The 15,997-nt window shown below is 38.8% G+C and overlaps 2 protein-coding genes across 2 annotated transcripts in view; one reads left to right on the top strand and one right to left on the bottom strand.

The window, feature by feature from the left end:
- macrod2 (mono-ADP ribosylhydrolase 2) overlaps positions 1–15,997 on the top strand; it is a 466,505-nt gene that overhangs the window by 72,934 nt on the left and 377,574 nt on the right. The gene's annotated exons all lie outside the window — the stretch shown is intronic.
- Positions 5,324–9,388, bottom strand: flrt3 (fibronectin leucine rich transmembrane 3). Its single transcript, XM_088012959.1, has 2 exons — positions 9,148–9,388; positions 5,324–8,476 (listed from the first exon to the last, which is right to left on the bottom strand). Exon 2 carries the CDS (start codon positions 8,432–8,434, stop codon positions 6,482–6,484), a length of 1,953 nt encoding a protein of 650 aa, XP_087869085.1. The 5' UTR covers positions 8,435–8,476; positions 9,148–9,388; the 3' UTR covers positions 5,324–6,481.

Raw genomic sequence — 15,997 nt, 5'->3', positions numbered from 1 at the left:
GAAATTAATGGCTGCCACAGAGAAGAGTCAATTATATGGATATTTTCATAACATATTGTGTATAATTCATAGTGTAATGCCATCAGCACTAATCAGCTCCTCTGCTTTTGTTTTGGTTATTGCCTGTTTTAAATGAGACTATCGACTCTGCATTCTAGGGTGCACAATAAGTTGTGAAATAGAAGTGTCGTCATTGTCTGGTGTTGTCGACTGGCGCGGTCTTGATGGCAAAGCCTCTTGTTAATTTATATTAATGTCAGCCAATTCCGAGTTGCGATGGATATATGTGCATGCCTTGTGCTTTCAGGCAAAAAATTGGATTCATTAAGAAGACGGAGGAGCTGGTTAAGTTTTTTGGCCTTGTGGTTTCAGGTCACTGAGTAATGTGAAGAGATGGAGAGGGTCCTGGCCTGGAGGTTGGGGGGAGCCAGTCAGAGATGGAGGACGAAGGACAACACCCCCACATTGGGCGACATCACTCACAATGACATGTCTCTCACCATACAGTGTTGTCTCTCCTCTGCTCTTTTGCTGCCGGAACACATTGCACCAGTGACCGGGAGCCACATGACAGTCAAAGGACAACTGGGTAGAAAAGACTTGATGACTTGAGCTTTGTTTTCTGCTCTGTATTAATATGCATGTATGATGGTTTATGCTAATTCCATGTAGGGACAATGTGCACTGGTTCACATGAAAGCACAAGTAATCATAACCAGCATTAATTATTACAAACAAACAGAAAACACTGGCAGATGGAGACATTCACATGAGTTAGTCCTTCAGTGTCGGATGCAATTAGGCATGGGCTGGCATGAAATCCTCGCATTATAGCAGGAAGTAAAAATATCACTGCTTCGTGGTATCAAAGTGTTTAGAAAAATACAGTTACAAGGCTTTCTGTGACATTGTTTTGATTTTTGTTTCTATAGATTTATTTTAAAATATATTCTAAATTATAATAATAATTTTCTAAAAATTATTGACCCTACATACAGATGCCACTTTATTTGCAATAAAATCAGAAGCTATTTAAGTTTATCTTTTGCATATTACCTCAAAAACATTTGTTCTTACTTTATTAGACTTGTTGTTAATTTAAATATAATAACCTATCTGCTAACATTTTGTGACTTTTATGCACGAAATTGAAATTGTAATCTTTGAAATGCTTTACAGTATATTTGGTGAAATGTCAATTTTAAAGATCTTTTAAAGATTAAAGTTGATCATTTGGTTTTTGTACAACTTAACAAATACGTTGGATGTTTATAAACAAGCTTTAAAAGTTGGATTTAATTCTGTGCCCACTGATAAATTCAAGCAACCATAATCTTTTTACCATATACCAGTTGAAAAAAAGACATCCTGCAAGAATAACGGTAAACTCTTCCTAGCTGCTTGATTCAGATTATTTGTGGTGTCTGTATAAATTTTTTAAACAATTGGTTCAATTAGACCTTAATGCAAAGCTTCGTTTGTTCTGCAAAAAACTGATTGAGCACAATTATTGTGTACAGAAAGTACCCAGAAAGCTCTGGCTGTTTACATCAAAATACCTGCTGCAAAACGTCTGAATTCTGTGGTTTTATTTATTTTTTTGCTGACACTTTTATCATTGCATCAATACATGCCAAATGATAGCGTGAAAAATTTTATTTTAACATAATTTTCTCTGTGTAGTAGATGTAAGCTGATTCAAAATTATGCCATGCTGAGCTTCAAAATTATTGCAAATGTCAATACAATTACAGAACATAATTTCGTTTGCCAGTGAGACCGACTGATTTTAATTTTGCTGAAAAGTTTTATTCAATTTAGGACTTTTTTGTAATGTGGCATATATCAACCCCCCACTCCCATATCTAAACCACCTTATTGCTATAATAAAGTAAACCTAGTTGCCAAAAAATGTACAAATGGCATCATTTTTTTCCTATGCAAAGCTCAGCTATATAGTTGTTTGTTAAATCACTTCTACATAGGAGTAGCACTGCGGTTTTTTTGTTGTTGTTTTTTTTCTTCTTCAGTGTTTTGGTAAGAAAAAATGAAAACAGCTTTGAACAAAAAAGAAAAACAGTCTGATAAAGACACGGTGAGGGTAGATCAGAAATAAATCACATCAAAGCTTTTACATCATGTCCCTTGTTTTATACTCTCTAAATAAACATGCATTGTATGCAAAATTACTCAGTGGAACAAGAACAGAATTAGAGGAGGTCTTAGGGTGTTAGGCTGTTGACGATGGCAATTCAAGCCCTAAAATGGTCTGATCAGTATGAATTCTTTCTTAAATATGATGTAGGCCTATCATTGTCGAACACTGTGAAGATGATATTGCTGTGATTAACCCTCATTATCGCGATGTTCGCACTGCTCAGTAGCAGCTTGGTGTGTCACAGGAAAACTCCATCCAGCCGGCCAAACATATTACCTGAGCATGAATGGATGGCGCCTCAAACATAACATGCGATACTGCATTCAAGCAGACATTTTTGATTGTGATTTTGCTAATATTGATATTTTCATTACAATTGCAATTCTTTATCATGTGCAGCTGTAATGTGACAAGGAAGAATTAAACAAAACCTTGCTTGTTTGTTTTTTTCCCTCATCCATGTCTCTTAGATGAGGCATATTTATTTTTAAAACTCCAGGCATTTTGGCATTTTGTTTTGCAAAGACCTCTTAACCGTTATGGGAAAACTCAAACAAGTCTTAGCATTGAGCTATAGTCTCTCCCTGTTATTGTCTCTTTGTTGGGTCCTAAGAGCTCTGAAAAAATTACAGAATATTAGACTTTTCTTTAAAATGCCAGTCTCCATATTTTCAGGCATTACTCTGGATAATAAAAGGCAGAAGACCTTTTCTTGAGCAAAGCATTCTAATGATGGGCTTGTTGCTCATCATGGTTTCTGATGTACATCAATTTTTCATCTCTTGAGATCTCTGAACCAAGGCTGACCTGACCTCCACGACCTCTAATCAGTCAAAGGGTCACAGGGATTGTACTTTTTGATCCAACTAATGGTGCTGATGGAGAGAAACCATGCACAGCTACCAGAAACCATGAGGTCATCCGGGGGAGCATAAACGCAGGCATCTATAGGTATGCAAATGTGACCGACTGACTGACCACAGCGGTACAATGGGAATAACAGGAGCTTGGGGCAGACAGTGCAGCTGCCCCCATTAGCTTTAATCGCTGGGTTACATAAAAGGAAAAACATCATCAAGCTGCATGTGTCAAGCAAGAGACAAATGCTTCAGGCAGCTTCTGTTGTTTAGAGGATTGTTTGACCTTAGTGAGAACTTGACAGTGATTAAAGAATAGTTTAAAGGGACACACGGGTCAGGGGTCGTGGGTGATAAGTCTGCACAGAGGGTTGTAAGGAGTCTGGTTCATTAATTTTGTCTCCTACATGGTTCACTCAAAATGCCCAAACTTATTTTGTTTTGTGTTATTTACTTAGTTAAAATCTGAACAACAAAATGCTCTTTTCACAATGTATTATTTTTTGTTCAACCAGGTTGAGTCATTACAAACACACAAAAGAAAACACAAAAAGTTTCTGACTAAAGGAACTACGTTTTTTTCAACTTTGAATCGTGTTTCTGGCTCAATAATAATTCAACAAACATTTCAAGAGTTTCTCATAATATCTGAATATTGGATCACTCCAATAATTTCCAATTCATGGTGTCTATTGGGTCCCTTATTCATTAGTGACACTGAGTGTATGAAACCTGTGAAATTATATGTTGTACAGGGTTAGGCTTTTTGTGACTTTGTCTAAATATTTAATTTAGAAAAGGAAAACAGAGGCTTACAAAAAAATCTAATTGCTGACATCATTCACAGTCAAATAATTACTATTGGTAATGAGATAAAGCTTGTTTGGTAAAACAACTAATTTTGATTCTCAGTTAATGTGTTATGCAGTATTTATTCTTCCTGAACATTTTTACATTTTCTCAAACTACGACCACAATCTTCAATGCATTGAATGCAATATAACTATTTGTAAGTTATCTTGCAAATAAATATGTTAAAAGAGAAGGTACTTCTGTATTCAGCCTCCTTTACTCCGATGGCCTTAAGCAAATCACCTACTTAGAGAAAACCATCCAACTATTTGTAAGTTAAATAGCTAAAACAGTAGACTTGTGGATTGAATAAATAAATAAAAATTCAGTGCATTCACTTGCCATTCAGAGTTATCAGTTTGTCGGAGGAAAAAAAAGCCTGGCTATTGTATAGTAAAGTGTAATTGAATTGACTCAGTATGACTAAAAGAAATGCATATACAAAATGCTTTGAAAACCATGTGTCATCTTGCTACAGTTATGAATAACTTTGTCTTGGTCTGTCATATAACTTTAAAATGGAAAACACTGAAGTTTGAGGTTGTAAGGTTTTGCAATGTAAAAAAAAAAAGGAGATGAATAATAAAGCATCGTATGCCTGCGTGGGTCAGGGTTATGACGTCGCTGAGGTCAGGACTTTGCTGTTTTCTGCAGCTTTCTGAAGCCTTTATATGGTAGCATAAGCCTGAGGATGTGTGAACATAATAGCTTAATGGAAATATGCTTTTACTTATATAATTCACAAACTTAAAAAGAAAATCATTTAATATAATGTCCTTATGGATTTGAATATGCAAAAAAAAAAAAAAAAAAAAAAAAAAAGACAATTGTCTTCAGCGATTTCATGTGCACCTTAATTGGGCCTCTGCCAGTGTGAACAGCAATCATGCTGCCTGAAGCAGTGTAGACTCTGCACTGCAGAGAGGGACATCCCCTGCAGGGTCTGCCTGTACCACCCTTCCATATGGTGGTCTGTTGTGTGCCTGGTGCCTGGGAGGTTTATCAAACCCGAGAGTCCAGTGTCTCAATTTCTGCTCCATTGTGGCATTTTTCTTCCTGACCCATCGTTAGGTTACACATGACTTACCAGCAGGATAGAACAGCAGCAGCCTCAAGCAGATGTTGCTCTGCCTGTGGTGTGGTACCAATATGAGTTAATTTTACATCCCATCCCATATTGTAGAAGGGGAAATGTGCATAAAGGATAAAAAGAGGATGTTTTTAATTCCCTATCATTTTCAAATGATGTGTTTAGTGGGTAATTTGAGCTATCAATGAATTAAATTGGACCCCTGGAGCCTCTCAGGCTCTATGGTGCTTAGATAGAATTTGAAAAATTAATATAATCATAATAAACTCAGAAATCATATCCATAGTGACATATTGTACTTGAATAAAAACATTATAATTTATTCCGAGTGTAGTTTTGTTGTATTCAATGTAAGACAGGGAAAAGTTGTTTTTGTCCACTTTTATTCTTTAATATGACCAATATTTCTCATATTCAAGTGTGTATGAAAAAAAGTCACTGGTTTCTTAAAAAGCTAAATACAATAAGCATTAGATCAAGGCACATACAAGACTGGCCAAAGGGCATAAAATGCACTTTGGTTTTTCAATTGTAAAGAACCGTTAACTTCAAATTGTGGCAACAAAAAAAAGTGTCCATTTGGAAAATAATACAAAATAATACTCATGGGGTATTAAGGAGTCACTGACACGGTGGTAATTTGTATGAAAGCCAACAAGATGGGGCTTTTTTTGGCCTGTAGACTAGCATGACGTATGGTACATAGTACTAAAGAATGCCGCCATTGTCATTTGGCCATTCTACAAATAGAGTAGGTGGTAGTGGGGGATCTTATGTGTCAGCCAGACATGTCTACTTAGTTAAGGTTGATGTGCTTTATGCCCTGTGCTGTGGCCTACAATCCTATCAGATACATTGGAACCCTGCTTTGCTGTGTTTTGTCTACCTGTAAAACAGAGCAAAATAACACACCCAGCAAAGCGGAAATAATAACATCATGGCACCTCATTTTTAGTTATTCATAACCACACATTAGGTGAATACTTGAGTAAAATTCTTGGTCCATAGTAAGTGGAGACGGCTCGTCTCTGCTCATTCTTTAAGATGCTTTCACGTGCCTGCTTGGTGAATTGGTCGATCATCTGTGCCTTACATTACTTGCCTTGTCTTTTTTTTTTGCCTTTTTGTTTTTCTAACAGCCACAAAGTTTAAAATAATGACCTGTGCTTATACTACAAGGTTTCCTAAAGTCTGATTGTTCAACACAGCAATGAAAACCCACTTTCACAGTTGACAAGTCATCATATCTTAATAGAACACAGAGTTTCTTTAGTCGGTTGGTAACCTTAAGCAAAGGAAATACAGTACAAATTACTACAAATCCCTAAAATATAGAATTGCATTTGATAGTTCAGTGACAGCCTGCAATTGGAATCTTCTCAGTCTTCATAAAATGTCCTTAAATATAAATTATATGGCAAATGTACAGAACATTGCTCCCTTAGTCTCATATATCCAGTGTTTTGTAAAAGTCTTGCCGCTCTGTTTTAGTCACACACTGCTCTTGGATGTCTGTGTGCATCATCATGAATGGGAATGATCTGAATCTGGTATTCCACTGTCTCTGTAGCTCCTGTTGTTAATGCTGTTCTCATTGTGTGGAGTTTTATATAAACTTAAGCCATTTGGTGGGAAAATTGTGTGTATCACAAACTCCTCCTTGGACACGGGCAGATGATTTATAGGTATCATTTGAAAAGAAGTTTCTCTTATCTCCAGAATGGAGTTGTCCTTCTTGGTGCCAGCCTCAGCGTAGTCGTCCTTTCTCCGTCGACCTTTGTTGTAGGTGCAGTTCCTGGAAAAAAGCGACCCATTCCTGTGCACATACCAGCACACCAGTGCCAGCATGATTATTGCCAAAAGAGCCACAGCCCCTCCGATAATGGCAGCCAAAGGCAGACTGGAATTTTTATAAGGCTCTTTTTCCTGCTCTCTATTTAAAGTTGTAGTCGGTTGGTAGGATTTGTGAGGCCCGGTCTCTGTCTCGATGCAAACGGGGGTCTCATCTGACAGGTAAATATTGCTGGTCTCCATGGGAACCATGCATATCCTATAGGCGGAGTCTGGCTCCAATGCAGTGAGCAGATACTCTGTCCTCTCTCCCTGCACAATGGTTTCAGTTATGGAGCCAAAGGCAGGGCTGTGTCCCAGCTTTAGCCAGCTGAGCCGCAGGGCAGTCATGGGTTGTGACACTCTCCATGATATATGAATTGCATCTGCACTACTTGATTTCACACTGATGGTGATGATCTTTCTGCCTGAAGTGCTGGTAGTACTGTGGTAATTCTTACTGATGTCAGGCCCTTTCACCACAGGCCTTCTGGTGACAAACGATGGCCACTGGGGCTGTGACGGGTGTAAATTGTTGGAGACTGTGCTGGTCTCGTATGTGGAGAACAGTTCTGAATCAGCACAGTCAAACATATCTGTGGTCAGATCTTTAATAGCCATGCCTTTGACCTTATCTGGACCCTGGCACATGAAACCACGTACATTCACTTTTGTTGGCAGCGACCGCAACCAGTCCCGCACCCATTTCATCCTGCAAGTGCACTGCCACGGGTTGTTTCTCAGCAGAAGGTGTGTAAGATTGTCCAAATCTTCAAATACACCCTGTGGGAGGCTACTGAGGTTGTTGCCAGATAGGTCCAGACGATACAGCTGCCTCAGGTAGGCAAAAGCCCCAGATGGCACCCGGTTTATGTGATTATCTTGTAGGTGCAGTTTTTCCAAACTGGTCCCTGGGAGGTTTGCCGGCGGTGAAGTCAGGGAGTTCCTCACCAGTGACAGCTCAGTCAAGTTGATTAAGTTGATGAAAGCCATTTCTCCAATACCACGGTTGTTCAGCAGGTTGCCATCTAAGATTAGTCGCTTCAGATTGATGAGATCTTGTAACGATTGCTCTGAGATGGACGAGATGCGGTTGTCGTCAAAGCGCAGCTCCTCAATGCTCATTGGTAGGCCTATTGGGATGGTACTCAGGTGGTTTCTGGAGAGAAAAAGCAGTCTCAAGTAATTACTGTCCCTGAAAGCCCCCTCTTCTATGCTGACTGCTGACACAGAGTTGTCATCCAGGTGAAGTTCCTCAATGTAAGGAATCTGAGCTAATGAGGCATGGGTTATCATCCGGACGTTATTCTCCTGCAGGTGGAGCTCTTTTAGTCCACGTGGAAGATTAGTTGGGAATTCATCCAGATTGTTGCAGTAAAGATAGATCTTCTCCACATTTACCAGTCCGCGTAGCTCTGTGGGGATGCCTGAACTCTTGATGCGGTTGTTTTGCAGAAAGAGCACTGTAGCATCCAGAGGCATCCCTGTAGGTATTGATGTCAAGCCTCGGTCATTACAGTATATGAAGGTCCCATCACAACGACAAGCTGAGGGACACGAGGCAGAGGTGACCAAGGGGTTTGCTAGACCCAGCAGCAGCCCAATCCTTATTAGGAAAAGGACAAAGGACTTGCAGTGACGTAGCATCTTGAAGGTGTGTATCCTGGCAGTCTAATCACTCAAAGGGCCCTGGGGAAAAGAGCAGAAAAAGCAGATTAATGGACAAGGCCCTGAGAGAGGGAGCCAAATTCCAGTTTTTGTAATTGCTGCAGGTTTGAAAAGCTGCCTACAGCACTTTCTTGATTAAGTAACTGCTGAAAGAATCATTTTGCATTTTTCCGTTTGACTGATATGAACTGATTATGAGGGTTAGGGTCGTAAGGCCTATCTTAAGGTTTTACTTTTTGCTTCTTTAGCGCTCACTGGAATTTGTTTTGTCATGCAAGTTTTCAGGGTAAATTGAATTTTAAAGCTCTGTGATTGAAAGAATGTCTTAAGTTTTTAATCACAACTTACTAAGTTTTAGATCTTTCATAATGCATTGAATTTTGATGCAGTCGTTTGCTTTTATTTAATTTTTATTTTTTTGCAATTTGATGTCTTGGCTATTACAAGTTTCTTATAACTCTGGGTTGTAAAACCTTTGCAAATTGAGTTTTTTAAGTTTTTATTCCCCTCAATGTTGGTAACGTTGGGACAGTCGATTAAGACTATGAAAATAAAGTAGTATTCCCATTTTAATCAGCCTGAGAATACATTGGGGTTTAACTGTACATTCACACCCACATTTCTTTATCTTTTTAAAATAGGGATTTTGTGAATAAATCAAAAAGACTCTAAGCAAGTTTTATTTACAATACCTGATTTAGACGAGGCTGTAAATCCTTTCCAGCAAAAGAAAAATCCAATCAAGATTTCTTCTTAAATTTGTTCTTATCCTCACTGAAAGAAAACGTTTGTCCAAAGGGAGGGAGGATGGGTTCTGGTGATATCCTGACCTGGTCAGTATTTGCCAAGCTGATCCTTGTTTGGATGATGACCTCTTCTGTGTTGTCAAAGGCTCATTCTTTCAATGCCTTTGCCATGGCAGATAAGCTTGCAGAAAAAGCATCCCTTGTTGCTAAAAAAAAAAAAAAAAAAAAAAAAAAAAAGAACATGCACCCTTAGCTGATATTAAAAATCCCAGCGGCTGTTGCTGTAGTCAGGTTCAACAGCCATAACAGCCCCTAAGGTTTTTCTTGTGTTTTTATAGAGATCCGTGAGTCGGATGGCAAAGAATCCTTCCTGCCATCAGGCTCGTCAGACATGATGGGTTGACACAAAGCCGGTCTGAGCCATGCCAATCCCCTTGGCCACAGGCTCAATCCTGGCCTGTTTGCTTGTGCCGACCGTGCTTTCAGGTAACCCAGAATCCTCTGCTTCCTTGTTGAGCCAGTACACACATTAATCCAGGGCTCAAGATCTTTTTCCTGAAGCAGATAACCAGTGTCCCCTTCTTCTCTAGAGAGCAATACGGGATGAGTTGCTGTTCCTGAAAGGCCCAATCTCCCTCATGCATCTGCACCTCGAGTCATCATGGCCTCCTGGAACCTGGGACAGTGCTCTGAAAAAAATCACAAAGATAACACTTAGTGGAGAAAAGCTCAAATAACAAAATATTGGGATTTATAGTAGCTTTCTAGCTAGTATATGAACATTAGCAAATAATTGCTATCTAACTTTAGTATGTTCCGAAGTGTTCAATATTTATACCTGAAATAGTAATCTTTTATAATTATAGCTGCTGTTACTATTTTAGCTAATATTGGAATATCATTTATCAGCTAATAAAATATGATAATAAACAACATGCTATTTGCAGCTCCTCACCTACTAGCCAATTCGATCATAATAATATGGCAATTGATAGCAACATGCTAATGCTAGCATGTCAATATTTTTCATACAAGTCTTGCTTTTTAATTGCAGCGGTAGAATCCAAATTCCTGTTCAGTTCAGCACAAATGTATGAAATCAGGCAGTAAATATTTATATACGATATACAGTCTTATGGGTGGTAGACACATTTGTCACAAATTTCTCTTTTACAAATGTCGTTGGTAATACCATTTGTACAAAAACTTAGTAATTAATTGAATAATAGTATTATTATAACACTCAAGCCAATTAAGTTTAATTTTGATAAATGTTTTACTGAAATTGACTGATCAGCTTGTTTCCTAGTTGATACTGATTTCAGTTGTTATTTTATGTCTGACCTTCCAAGTTTAGCTTTAGATCAACCAAAAAAAAATAAATAAATAGAATTATTTCCTTTTTGTTAATAAAAGCTGAGGAATAAAAAATGTTGGACTTTGCAGTTTAAACATATTTATTGGATAGAAAAACCAAATATTTTTGGGGTACCTTACCAAATTTGATTTATAGGTACATTCCAGTCTTAAAACCACTTTACAATGTCACATTCAAAAAACCCCTCTTTTCCTGCCTTTTAGTCCATTGACCTTTTACTCCCAGCTACTCTAAATAACCAAATCTTTTCTATGGAGATGGAGGAAAGAATGCTTGTGCATGCAAAACACATCTGTGATCTAGACCCCAAACTCAACAATAGGGGAGGGTGGAGCTCATGTGCCCTTCTCTCTCCGCTTCAATGCATAGCTGAGCTCTAAGTATTTTACAAGAGAACCGGTCCTGTGATTAAAAATAAAGAAGACTGTCCAAATTCTTCTGCGTGAAACAAAAACGGATCCAGTCAGAGCTTAGTGTAATTACTCGCGCTGTGAAAGGCACCAGTGACATATGAAGTCCATTTGAATTTCATGTTAAGCAGAGGATGGGTGTTGCATTCCACCAGGCTGCTCCCAGCTACTTCGTGTGACCCTTCACGCCCACCTCATCCTCTGCGTACACACACCGACTGCCGTTTTCTGCTCACGAAAATAGATTTCCTTCACCAAAGAAAATGTTACGTTTCCTCTCAGAACACAATAGCTCCGTAACTATCCGCGTGCCCTTATGCCTGCTACCGTGTGCTGTAAAACATTCAAAGGTAAATTAGAAACAAGAAGCCCAGCCGTTTAACAGTTGTAACCCCTGACAAGGAGAAGATTAGGGAATTGAGAGGCTTGTAACTCGATTACAACTCCTGAGATGCTGTCTCATAATAACAGCCCCCCCCCCACCCCCTTCCTTCTGTTCCATCTAAACATGGGCTCTCTCTGTCCAGTATTACATTAGTAGTAGATTAGAGTCTAGGGGAAAAAAAGCACCAGATGCGACCTCCAGTAACTTGTGGAATAAAGGGAGTCTGATGAGAGGAAAAAAAGATTAAATACAGTAATGGAGTTTTACAAAATGGCAGGATGGTAGAGGGATGTGACATATCGGTCTCTTGGAATGAACTCTTAATGCGGCACTTTGTTGAGCTATTTCAATAGAAAAAGATTATTTTTCTAAGAAGTTCTCCATTTGATGAATATTGTTAAATATGTAGTTTCATTTTAATTGCTTGGAAATTTAGCATTTTACAAAGAAATGTGTTCTTTTTTTTTTTGTTCCATCAAGCAAATTTTGACTTCTAAGGTTGTGCCATGGATTCATTCATCATTTATGGTACACCATAGAGTTTAGACATGAACGGGACAACGTCAAGAACTTATGCCAAGATTTTAAAAAAGTTTCTGTGTCAAAGCTGCTAAATTTTCGGCTCCCTTTCCTCCACTTGTTGCTGCACCCTGTCGAAGAGCTAACAGAAAGAATGCTCTTACAATTTTCTCTTAGTTGCAGAAAAAAAAAAAATCAATTTAGCCTATTTGGAAATAAGTCAGCTTGCTGTGAAAATGAATTGTGTAAACCAAAGAAACAGCATTCTTACTAAAACTATCTGGAGAGTTACAACATTTTTCAGGTGTCTGCCTTTGTTTCAAAATAACCCTTACAGTTTATAGTGGTATTATATCTTATGTTTGAACAGCAGGAAGGATTGTTGCTGTTATTTTGTTTTTATCCTGCCATAATAATTTTGTGCTACCCATGCCGACCTCTGTTTTTTGCTTATTTTTTGCCATCAGAATTGTTGGAACCTTAGGGTAACAGTCTAGCTTAGGGTCAAGGTGTAAAACAAAAAGGGGGCAGTTATTTAATCAGATGGTGATTATTGGTATGTTGGGTAAGTTTTTGCTTAATTTAACAGAGCGTGTTCGGGCCTGGATACTTTTCTCCCCTACTTTTTTTTTTCTTTTTCCTCCACTCATCGGATTTCAGGAGAGAGTGGCCCCTCGTCATTGTTTGCTCCAAGGCAAGCATGTAGACCTTGTAGCCTCACAGAGAGGATCGGGGCTGGTGGGGTGGGGTTATAAAAATGTAAACTTTTTATTAAAACTCATCTCATTTAAGCAGTGAATCAATCAAGCATTGTTATTGCATTAACCTGTCATAAATGGCCCTTTATTTTGCACATTTATTTACATTTGAACGTTTTTTTTTTTTTTTTTGGAGCAACTGAAGTTGTGCCGAATTTTTATTTATTTATTTTTTCTTTATTCCTTTGTGATGGATGCTTTTCTCCATCGTTTTGATAAGCTCCGCCAACAGGAGAGTGGGATTTCACTAGCTCTTATAGAGTGGAGTCTGCTTCGTTTAATCTGAACTGGCAAAGTTAAATTGACCATTGTGGGGGGAAAAAAAATGGGCACAAGTGTGTTTACAGGGAAGAAGAGCAGGAGAGACATAAAGCTGGACACTGATAGCCATTGTGAGCAGAATACCATATACATTAGTCTGAAATAACAGAGACAAGGGCTCAATGCCCTGGAGTCATGTACTCCACAAGAAATGCTACAAAATACCTCAAGCACAAACAATTTCATGCCTGTGTAATTATTGCAGAACATGATGACTTTTACTTTAGCAAAATACTGAAAGTTTTGTAGGCTTGCATTTATAGAGGAAAGAGCTGCATAGAAATTGTAATGGCTGGCTGTTAAATTATTCATGAACTCTGAAATTAATTTTGAACCACAGTAGAGCTCTCCATTGGGAAATCAATTCTGTTATGTTGTTCTGATATTCACTCTAATTCACAATACTATTTCGAATTATGACTGATTGCACAGGTATGAGTTTTTGTTGCATCTGTGATTGGTTCAGAAACGTGTGCATGTGCAAAATAGCGCAATAAGCTATTTTAATGTAGGATTTTTTTCAATGGAAGTGGACAACATGATTGATTTATGAGTATTATATCATTAAATTATAGGCACATCTTCTAGTAATGGACAAGTAAAAGTCTTGAAAGTCAGTTTGTCAGTTATTATTTGAAACTTGTTTATGTGTTTTATAGGCAGAGTATTTCTTATTTCTTGGATGAAGACATCAGGGTACCTGGCAGGGGTCTACTGTGCTGCCAAATCACAATGAAACGTTCATGATCCTATTCGAAATCTAAATGACGCAAATTATACAACAACAACAATAAAAAAAGCAAAAACTGGGTGAAAAGAAAAATCTCTGAATGTTTCACAGATTTGGTATGTGGCCTCCTGGTGTTATCTCTAAATAGGCTGAACAGATGATACTTTTGCTAGCCCATTAATAACATATAGGCCCGAGACAGACGGGGGTCTCTCTTTTGTAGCTGGCTGAAAGGAGAGATCTGCAGCAGCTGCAATTGTTTTTCCCCACATGGGGGTGGTAGGCACTGCGAGATGAAATGTATGTATGTGTGTGTGTGTGTGTGTGTCTTTGACAGCAAAACCCAAGACATGAATGCTTTTCTGCTAAGCTGCACAAACCTATCTCGGCTCAGGCCGGACACCTTTCCCAAAATAAAGGGATTTGTTAACCTCCCCGCTGTTCTATCCGAGGCACTCTCACAGTATTTATGGTTTTCTCCCAACTTTGGATTTCTTCTTGACAAAATGTGTGAAATTTGTTTCTTAAATCTTGGAAAACCTGGTTAAAGATGCACCTTAGTGGCTCTGTAAAATATGAAAGAACTGCATTAGGTTATTTTAGATTGGGGCCTGCAGTTCTGTAACCAAAATACACATTTCTCCACATGAAACTGGACATAAATGTATATTTTATGCGTTTTTTTTTTTTCTTCAACTAGATTATTCCATCCTTTGTGACCTGGTTAGCTGTTAATCTTCCATATGAGTTCCCTCTGAAAAACAACTGACTGGGGACTTTAGCCTCAGGCAAGCTATCAGAGAGGAACTGGGCCTGTCCTCATGACTGCCATGTTTAACCAGCTATCTTTTTCCATAATGAAAACAAGGAAAACCACAGTTGCTTTCCATGAGAGGACAAGCAAGAAGTTTGCTGTGTGCAGAAATGGTGCACAGCTTGTGCACAGCCTTGGGGCCATTATTTAGAGCCTGGATGACCTTATCGTCTCATGAAGATAAAAGGCTCTGTTAAATTGGATTAACAACTGTCCCTGCCTCGGTGTTGCCAATAGGCATGCCGCTATATTGTATTGGACTAATAGGATGAATATCAGTTTGGATGAAGGGAGAATAGCGCCGAGTTGGTTTTAGTTTTAGGGATATGTTCCTGTGCTAACGAGGTTGTTGTATTGGAAGCGTGCAATTTTGCGAATGATTGTGCTTACCTATATGCGTCCTGATGCGCGTAAAACTTGCATAAATTTGCGCGTTGCATTGCACGCCTTTCTAAAGCATATAACTAGGTTATGATGACAGTTTTTTGTTATTTTTTGGGGGGTTTTCCGTTGGATCTGGGCTAACAATCGATGGACATACTCCAGACAGCGACGGAGAACGAGCGTTTAGGCGGCATACAGTCTCCCCAGCTGCCCCTTCATGTCCAACTCCGCGGGATCTGCGCTGCAATTTCAGGAGCGCACCGGGGTGTCTTCTCAGGCTGCGACACCGAGGGGCTCCAGACAGTCAACCCCGCTAGTCCCCTCCAAGTTTGCATATTCATCCCAGACCATTCCCATGCATACACGCGCCTCTCTGTGCAGTGCGTAAAATCTGGAGTATTTGCAAGGAGCGCAAAGATTTGCGTTGTGCACTAGTGGTGCCGAGACTAAAATGTGATTGAGGGGAAAACAATACTGAGTTGGTGTCTTTTTTTTTTTGTTTTTTTTTTTTGTCTTTGTTAGAAATACAAAATTAAAGGGATTTTGTAGAGATCGCAGCAGCAAGTGGCAGGCACCGGGGGAAAAGGCTTGAATTGGTGACATAAAAACATATTCTCTGTGCTGCAAAATCTGTGCAGTTGAAGAAACGCTTTTTGTGTTTGGAGAAAGGTTCGCTCACATTTTTTTTTATTATTATGGATATAAAAAGATTCGCGCCTGTCAGTATAGACAGGACCCGGTATTATTCGCCTGGAAAATGGGAGCAGTTCAGATTCACGCAACTCCTGAGGATTCCGCATTACTTTCAGTTAGTCGAAGGGAAAATCCAAAAGGCAAAAAGAGAGAAAAGGGAAACACTTCCAACAGGACTGCTGTACCAGCAGAAAGATTACTTACCTCTCAAAACAACCAGCAAAATGAAAAGTAACAGGTATCCTCTTTAAATGTGGCTCAGAAGAGGGACAATAAAAATAAATAGGAAAAAAAAATAATCCAATCCAGGTTAATGAAAATTGAAATGCAGATCCAAGTGACGAAAACGAAGAATAAACCCTCCTAACTCACACAGATTAAGAGCTAGTTGGAGTTTATCTGTA

The sequence above is a fragment of the Poecilia mexicana genome, unplaced genomic scaffold, assembly GCF_051168715.1.
Source record: "Poecilia mexicana isolate PSO_F unplaced genomic scaffold, ASM5116871v1 scaffold_15, whole genome shotgun sequence".
Classification (NCBI taxonomy): domain Eukaryota; kingdom Metazoa; phylum Chordata; class Actinopteri; order Cyprinodontiformes; family Poeciliidae; genus Poecilia; species Poecilia mexicana.
Note: the sequence above shows the minus strand (reverse complement) of the source record. Positions and strands in the feature narration are given on the sequence as shown.

What these genes read in the sequence shown, in the direction of transcription:
- flrt3 (XM_088012959.1), bottom strand. Translation starts at nt 8,434, where the DNA reads ATGCTACGTCACTGCAAGTCCTTTGTCCTTTTCCTAATAAGGATTGGG.